This window comes from Lutra lutra, chromosome 7, assembly GCF_902655055.1.
Source record: "Lutra lutra chromosome 7, mLutLut1.2, whole genome shotgun sequence".
NCBI lineage: Eukaryota > Metazoa > Chordata > Mammalia > Carnivora > Mustelidae > Lutra > Lutra lutra.
In genome coordinates this window covers 45,783,123-45,791,909 of record NC_062284.1, presented here as the reverse complement: position 1 = coordinate 45,791,909, position 8,787 = coordinate 45,783,123, and the positions used below count along the sequence as shown (strand labels likewise).

The window sequence follows — 8,787 nt, the reverse complement described above, 5'->3', positions numbered from 1 at the left end:
CAGACTGCTGGACAGTACCCAGCTCTTCCCAACCCTGCCTGCCTCCCAGATGGGGTCCTGAGAAAGCGAGGGGGTGAAGAAGGGAACGTGGAAGGTGGGCTTACCGCATGCTGGCCCCTAGGTTCCCACTTCGCTCTCCTAACGATCCTCTGTGGCAGGGATTGTCCTCCTTGTCTGGACTGGAGACACTTTCATTTCAGCAAGCTCAAGCTACTTAGCTATGGTCCCAGAGCAGTTAGTGTCAGAGCCAGGGTTGGACTCCAAGAGGAGCTGGCTGCCTAGCAGACAGAGCTGGCCCTCTGCAGAGCCTCGGTCCCTTCCTTCCACCCCGACCCACTAGCGAGCTCCCTCCCTGCACCCCTACAGTCAGGACTGCGGGGTTACCCACATCTACGGAAGGCCAGAAGGCCACTGTTAGAATGAAAACAGGTTACTGGAAAGAGAAGTATACCTGGCCAGTGGCATCAGGTTGCACTTAGGTTTATCAAACGGTCTGAGAGACAAGAGATTCGAACCCAGATGCAACCGTTAGAGCTCAATTCCTTCGTCTCTGTCAGCTGAAAGAAAGCAGGGTGCTGAAAACAATGCGACGCCAGAGGGGGAGACTTATTGGGAAGAGTAAGCTTGGAGGTCTGGAATCAGGGAGGGCAGGTCATTGTGGGGAAGCGCCCTCCAGGTGTCCTGAGGGGCAGCACAGAGATGCAGCATGGTGTGCTGGGAAGAGGATTCCAGAGGCGTGGGCTTTAGCTCAGGGTGGTGTGTAGCATTGCTGTGTGTCTCTAGGTAAATTACCTGCCTCCCCTCTCCCCGCTACCCCAGAACTTCCCTCCCCCCTCCAGCCACGCAAAGGAGGGGTTACACAGAATGTTTATATCCTGGTCCAAGACTCTGCAGCCCCACGAAAGGCCTCCTTTACCTTTTGTTAGTTGCTGAAGCGAGTCACCAGAGAGGGGGGCGCTCCTCCTTTTCATGCTTCCCACTCCAGCTGGGGCCGAATCATGTGGGGATGAGCCCGGAGAGACCCCTCCTTGGGGGTCCCACATTCCATGCTGTGATCAGGTGCTCACAGGAGGCCTTTCTGCCGACATCTGTGTCTCCTACCAGCACAATTAACATGCCACCCTTATTCCTGGCAAATGACGGCAGCCTGAAGCAGAGCAATTAGGGTGAAAAAGAGGCTCAGCAGCTTGAGCCCAAAGATAAATAAACAGAGGGCCCTGTGGGTATTCAGCCACCAAGAGGAGCGATTCTTCATGGGGTGATTAGTGCTGCTTCCAACTCCAGTCTCCTCCCCTCTACTGAAGGCAGAGAAGTGACCTGTGAGCTGCTGTTCTCAGATCCCACTCTTCCTTGGAAGTACTACGGACCCCCCCCAGCTCATCACCTCCCCCTGAAAGTCTTCCCTGTTCACCTGCCCAGCCCCACCCCCTGCCCAAACTCCTCTGAAATCCGACAGCCCCGATGAATTTTTCCTCTGATAGATCAATTCATTCATTCCTTCTTTTGACATACATTGAGCACCATTCATTCATTAAATAATTAAGCCCTGGGGTGCCTGAGTGGCTCAGTTGATTAAGTGTCTACCTTCGGCTCAGGTCATGATCCCAGCGTCCTGGGATGGAATCCCACCTCCTCTGGCTCTCTGCTCAGGGAAAAGCCTGCTTCTCTCGCTCCCTCTGTCTGCTGCTCTACCCTGCTTTTGCTTTCTCTGTGTCAAATAAGTAAAATCTTAAAAAAAAAAAAAAGTCAGCCCCTACTATGTTCTAGTCACTGTTCTGGGTCCTGGTCAACAGATAAAAATCTCTGCTTTCATGGAGCTCAAGTTTTAGTAGGAGGAAACAGACACTAAAGAAGTAAAAGTATAGCATGATAGTTGATGCTAAATGTTATGGAGGAAAATAAGGGAGTAGGAAATGCAGAGAAGAGGAAGGTAGATTTTAAGGGATGGGGGGTGGTTAGGAAAGTCCTCAGAATGAAGGTGACATCTGAGCAAAGGCCTGTAGGAGGTTGGCAGTCAGCCAGGGGGCTAAGTGAGGGAGGTGAGCCTAGCACAGGTACCTGTGCAAAGGTCCTGAGGTTGTAGTGTGCATGGTGTGTTTGAAGAACAGCAATGAGCCCAGGAGGAGAGTGGTGAGAGATGAACTGAGGGAGGAAATGGGGCAGGGGATCCCGAAAGGACTGAGGCTTTCACTCAAGTGCATGAACGACCTGAGTCTCTGAATGGAGAAGCGATGAGGCTGGCTCCTCATTGGATGACTCTGGCTGCCACATGAGCAGACTGAAAGGAAGCAAGCAGGCAAGTAGGCTCTGGGTGGAATGTGGGAAGTTCTGGCTTCTTCTTCTGCCTCTGTCAGGCAGGCTATAGAACCACAACAGAGGGGTGCCTGGGTGGCTCAGTGGGTTAAAGTCTCTGCCTTTAGCTCAGGTCATGATCCCAGGGTCCTGGGATCAAGCCCCACATCAAGGGATCACCGGGGAGCCTGCTTCCCCATCTCTCTCTCTGCCCGCCTCTCTGCCTACTTGTGATCTCTGCCTGTCAAATAAATAAGTAAAATCTTTTTAAAAAACAATACAACAGAATAGTTTCCAGCAAGAGGGAAGCTTGGGGTGCAAGGCTTCCAGAATAGGGGGCAAGGAGAAATTTTGTGGAGGACTGGAGGGAGCCCAGAGAGTTGGGCTACAGGGCTGCCGTGGAGGCTCAGGAAAATGCTCCTTGCTGTAGTAATGTGTGTGTGTGTGTGTGTGTCTACATCTCTCTGGAAGGATAGACTTCTCAGAGTGGGCCAGTGGGCTGGGATGGAGAGATTTTTAAACCCTGCCTTCTGGGTTTAGTAACCCCTAAAGTGTCTCTTTATATTTGCCCCCGCCCCTCCCCAGCACCTGCCTCGTACCTGTTTTGGCCTCCCAAACCATACCTTCACTCAGTGGTCACGTCTAGGTGCCAGGATATGAGAGGCTGAGAATCCCAAGTTTTGTTTCCATGTCCTTGCTCTTCCACTTGACTGGCTACATGACTTTGGGTGACTCATTTCAGCTTTCTGCTGGTTTCTCACCTATAAACAGACATGGTGACCATGCTTGCCAAGGGTGGTGGGCTGTGAGAGGAACAACAGAGTCTGACCTCTAAGGTCAGAGAAGATGGGCTGTATTATGAAGACCTCCCTGACACTTCATGAGAGGGAGGGAAATCTGTGAAAATGCAAAACCCCCTCAGGGCCTTCACAAGTCATTAGCATCCTCAGGCAGCTAGCCATTAGAATCCCAGCTAGATCCTAAAGCAAGAGAACTCAGGATCGCTATTTTTTCTAACACAGGGAGAGGGGGAGGGCTAGGTTTAGGGGAATAGGTGAACCACAAGAAGAGATGGTGCAGAAAGAAAGGTAACAGGGAAGGGAGTGATAAGGAGTCTGGCAGAAACACCCTGTCCATCTCCAAATATCAGTGAAGCAGGGAGGCAGTCCCAGAAAACAAGCATGTGGCCTTGGGTTCAAGGCTGGGGCTCTGCTACTTCCTAGTTGTGTCTCTTCCGATCGTGTGACCTTTGGGTGTTTGGGTTTTTTAAATCTTCAAGGGTAGGGGTTTTGCCAAGCTGCCTAGCACTTAGAATTCTTACAGAGCTTAAATAAGTCAACTGTGGGAAAGCACACTGTGAACAGTATTATTATTATTATTTTTAAGATTTTATTTATTTATTTGACAGACAGACACAAGTAGGCAGAGAGGCAGGCAGAGAGAGAGGAGGAAGCAGGCTCCCCACTGAGCAGAGAGCCCAATCCCAGGACCCTGAGATCATGACCTGAGCCAAAAGCAGAGGCTTAACTCACTGAGCCACCCAGGCGCCTCTGAACAGTGTTATTATTATGCACAAAAGACATCTCAGAAAAGGCTACTCTGGACCAAGAAATATCATAGCCCCAGGAGCCAGCAGGCAATGTCTGGGCAGGTCCACACAGCGAGCTGCAAAAGCTGACATGCACAAAGCTCTATGGGTCGCGAGAACAGATGAGCCAATGGATCTCGAGATTGCAAATTTCAGGGCTGAGCACTAGGCAGGAGGAGTGAGCACGGAAGAGCATGCTCTGAACTGTTACGAAAAATTATCCGTAACTTGGACATAGACGGAAGGACTGTATATCTTTTCAATGTTGTTGTGGGGTAGGGTTGAATAGCTAAGAATTCTCTCAGGAAAATCTAAATCCCTGTTTCACAATTTACTATTGACTAAGAGTCCCGACTTTGTGAAGCTACACGCTCACTTGTAGCTGCATATATAATAGGTAGGTGTGTGTATGCAGAGGTGCAAAGGTTTTTAGTCCAGTACAGAACCACGAAAGTTATGGTTTTATTGTCCTGGAAATTAACAAGCTTCACCTCTTATCTTAGCAAATTTATTTCAATAGGTCTTTTCCAACTAAAGACACAAATCTCTGTCTCTCAAATGTTCCTCTTGAACCAGTTTTCCATTCTTCTGGTTCCTTTGTTAACAACTTAAATAAACCTTTGACACGTGGTAACAATTATACTGTGATGGAATCAGAAAGTGAGGGGCTCTGTTATGCTTCCCCATGGGGACAGTGGCTTTAGGTGCATCGCTTGGCCTCTGGGCCTCACGTATCTCATGTGTCTGCCATTGAGAGAAGGTACCGAACTCCCAGGACTGAGGTAGGGTTGGAGCAGGAAGACGGATGTGAAAGTACTTTGCACATTGTTCACAGGATGCCAAAGTCAGGATTTATTGTTGTGATTTAGGCTACTCCGGGGCTGGCAGATGCCAGGTTTCTGAGAGCAGCATTCCACAGGGCTTGGGACATAGGTCAGGGACAAAGCCTGCTCCAGGCAGCCCTGACACTAGGCTCCGTGCTGATGTTACATTCTATACTTCTGATGAGGCTGGAATTTTCCACAGACCTCAGGTCTTCGAGGATAGAGACCATTTAGGGCACTCAGGGCATGGAGAAGCTGAGGACTCGGGTAGGCAGGTGACCAGAAATCAGGATAGGAGTATTCTAAAAGAGGGACAAGAGTCTTCCTCTAATACCAGTTCCCTAAGTAGGACAGCCTCTATGGCCTGGGTTCTTTCAGGACCTCATCATTTGATTCTGTAGGTGGGGAAGTCTTCAGGTCAGTTGATAGGACAACGGGATCTCTGCCCTTATTATCTGCACACGTGCACGGTTTCACACATATACGGAAGGAAGTCATTCAGAGGTCCAATGAGCAATGCAGATGGCCAAGGTCGGGAACAGCCAACCCTGCACAGAGGAGGTAGGTACAGGGCCAACAGAGGGGTGGCGGGGGCAGGGGGAGAGGAAAGGCATTTCAGGCCCAGAGAATGGCAGGAGCAGACACTTGGAGGAGACAATTAACCTGCAGAATGAGGAGGAGGATGCAGTTAGACCTGGCCAGGATTGGGCTCTTGCCTTGAGTGACCTAAAGTCATGGAAGTTAATAATCCACTGCCCGCAGGGTGATGGCAAAAAAGGGAGTGGGCAAGGGCTTGCAACTGACTTCTCCCTGCCAGTCCGCATCCTGTGAGGGGGTGTGCAGAGCCCATTCTCTCTCATAGGTGTCACCCCAGGTTCAGCTCAGTTATTGTCTCTACAAGCCATGCCAGCCTCACCTCCTCCCCAAATGCCTCCATCCACAGATGTTCTGCCTTAAAGGCTGTGCTCACAGAGTCTCCTCCCATCTGTTCCAGCTTTCCCCCATCTCCTCTTCTGAGCCCTGTTTCCACCATCTGAACCTCCCCCCTGCAGCAGCTAATTACCCTGCCTCTCTTCTTCATCCTTCCTGGAGTTAAATATTTTTCCTTTCCCTATTTTCCCTTAGTCCTGATTTCTTCAATACTATTTTATTCCACTGTGAGGTTTTGGTTTTGTTTTGTTTTTGTTTGCATACTGACTTTAGCCCTCAGTGGATCAAGACAAGTGTGTGCAAACCTTGGTCTTGGGCTAGACTCTAGGCTTTGGAGACCCCTCTAGCAACTATAGTAACCTTAGGCCTAGCACTGTACAAGACACACAGTAGGTGCCTGATTCTTGCCAACTGACTGGCAGTTTGATTAACATCACTTAACTCACTCCTAGTAATGCTCAATTATTGGGCCATTCAGACACAAGCCTGGATTATTGAAATCCTACCCCCAACCCAACCCACTGGCATTGTGACCCACCACCTCTCAGCAGAGCCCAAGTAATTTGAAGGCTCAGACCCCAGCCCCATTGTTACTCTCTGAATTTCTTGGGCATGTTCATATCATCACAAGGCCCAAGACCTGCAGGTCTCAACCAGGGAGACAGAAGTTCCAAGGAGCTTTGAAGGCCAGCCTTATAGACTCAGCCATGGCTCAGCGAAGACTCGGGATATCCCCTCCTAAAGGCCAACTCAGGATCACAGTTCTGGTGTTGTTGGGGCCACAGGCCCGGGAGTGCCAGGAGGAAGCCTAAGGAGGAAGGTCTGCAAGGACCCTGGCCGTGGGAAGCCGGCCTTCTCCCTGAGCAGCCTCCAGGTGCCACCCTCGATGGCATAGAGCAACGTAAACATGCGATTGACCGTATAGACTGTGTCGCCACGCACCACCGCCGTGAAGAGCGCTCCCTTGCTGTTGACATACTGGCCAGGCAGTGCGGTCCACTGGCCCGTAGCCAAGTTGAGGCAGTCGATGGCGCAGTGGAGGAAGTCGTCTTTAGGTCCGTTGCGCACCACGTAGAGGCTGTCGCGGTGGGCCACCATGCAGTGACCGTAGCTCTGCGGACGCCGCAGCTCGGCCACCGGCAGCCACGTGTCCGCCTTCACAGCGTACTCCACCACAGCCGTGGTGTCGGCCGGCCGCCACAGACACACGAAGAGGCGGCCACGCGCCTGGGCGCAGGGCACGCCCGCGGCCGGCTGGGGCAGGTCGGCCACGAAGCTCCAGCAGCCCGTGGCTGGGTCATAGCTCTCCACAGAGCTCATGGGCGTCCTCTGGAACTCGCCACCGATGGCATAGAGACGGCCGTTGAAGCCGGCCAGCGCCATGTCATAGCGCGGCTGGTGCGGGCTGGGGAACTCGCGCCACGTGCCTCCCTCGGGGTCATAGCAGAAGCCCAGCTCCACCACCTCCTTGCTGGCACCCCGCACGCCGCCCACGATGTACAGCTTGTTGCCCAGCGTGGCCACGCCCGCCAGCAGTGTGCTGGCCTCCAGGGGCAGCGCGGCCAGCGTGCGCCACGCGTCCTCCTCCTCGTCCAGATAGCACACCGTGCGGGACGCGTCCTCCAGGAAGCCCGGCGCCGGCGTGTGCGTGCTCACGGCCACGTAGCTGCTGGGCCGCAGCGCCGCCACGTAGGCGCGGGCCTCGGGCAACGCCAGCTCGGCCGCCAGCTCGCGCCCGCCATCGCGGATGAAGAGCGCGGCGCTGTGGAACACGTCGTGCAGGCCGAAGACTGCGGCCGCGTCGCACAGCAGCGCGCAGTTGTCCGACGTGAGGCTGTACTCGAGGAAGCGCGTCAGCGCCGGCGCCTGCAGAAAGGCGGCGCACTCCACGGCCTGCAGCAGCTCCTCGTCGGCCGCCAGCGCCGGCCGCTCGCCGCGCAGCACCTGCAGCGTGGTGTGGAAGCCGGCGGCGCTCAGCGCGCCCAGGCGCACCTCGGCCGCGCGCGTCTCCAGCATGCCGGAGCGGAAGAGACCGCGGAAGAAGCCGCAGTGCTCCACCAGCAGGGCCCGCTCGGCCTGGAAGAGCTGGTCGTCCACCCGCACCTGCACCATGGGGGCCTCTGGGGCCCGTGGCATAGCGAGCCGGACGGGCGAGGGCCGCCGCCGGGGGGGCTTGGATTCAGCGGCCACAGACTCTGGGGCTCCCCCGCGAGCAGAAGAAACTTCCCGGGGGATATAAATATCTCCCTGGCTAAAGATAGTACGGCTCATGTGATGCCGTGACCGGCAAGCTGGATGGCTGTGGGCCCGCGGGCATCGGGAGACGTGCAGGGTCACTCACTTCCGTATGGGAAATAGGAACAGTAGTGACCACGTATTGAATACCGATTGCATGCGGGGCACTGTGAGGGCCGCTTGCAAAGATTTCCCCATTTAACCTACACTAAAGCGGCTGTGTGTGCTTGTGCAAGAATCCTAACTCTGACCTTGTCTCCTCAGAATGTGACCAATAATAACACCCCTTTCATGGTATTGAGGCAATATCCATCAGTGTTTGAAATGAGGTTCAGAGATATTACATGACTTGTCCAAGGTCATTCAACTGCGAAGAAGCAAGGACAGGATTCATACCTGGCCCACCCCACTGGTTCGTGGAGGTGGGGGGGGGGGGTAGATACTTGGGCCCTGGGCGGGAGAGGGAGAGGTAGAGCAAGATAGAGTGGACCAGGCTGGGTCTGGAGCAGTTTCTAAAGATTTTATTTGTTTGTTTGTTTGTTTATTTAAGAGAGAAAGAGTGTACGTGAGCATAGGGGAATGGCATCTCAAGACGACTGGCGCCGAGGTCGGAGCCCAGTGGGGGACTCAATCTCATGACCCTGAAATCAGGACCTGCAGGAGCCAAAATCAAGAGTCTGCGTTTAACCAGTTGAGCCACCCAGGCGCCCTATGAAACAGGTTCTAATTTGGCTTGAACCTCTGCCCTTGACTCTGAGCTAGTTTAATCTCCTTTTCAGCCTTGATTTCTTGGGAGCATAGCCCGTCAATGTCCAATAACTCTCTCCATGTGAAAGTACTCCTTGACTTGGTTTGGGAATGAGAAGCTGATGTCTACTCCCCACTCATCCATCCATTGCTGTGTAGCTCTGGACCTTG

At 53.3% G+C, this 8,787-nt stretch overlaps 1 protein-coding gene across 1 annotated transcript; it reads right to left on the bottom strand.

Moving 5' to 3' along the window:
* Positions 1 to 3,719: 3,719 nt before the first annotated feature.
* On the bottom strand, positions 3,720 to 7,855 carry KBTBD13 (kelch repeat and BTB domain containing 13). The gene has a single exon (XM_047739126.1). The coding sequence runs from the start codon at positions 7,768 to 7,770 to the stop codon at positions 6,391 to 6,393; it is 1,380 nt and encodes a 459-aa protein (XP_047595082.1). The 5' UTR covers positions 7,771 to 7,855; the 3' UTR covers positions 3,720 to 6,390.
* Between the last annotated feature and the right edge of the window lie 932 nt (positions 7,856 to 8,787).

Coding starts and splice junctions, on each gene's coding strand:
- KBTBD13 (XM_047739126.1), bottom strand. CDS start 7,770: ATGCCACGGGCCCCAGAGGCCCCCATGGTGCAGGTGCGGGTGGACGAC.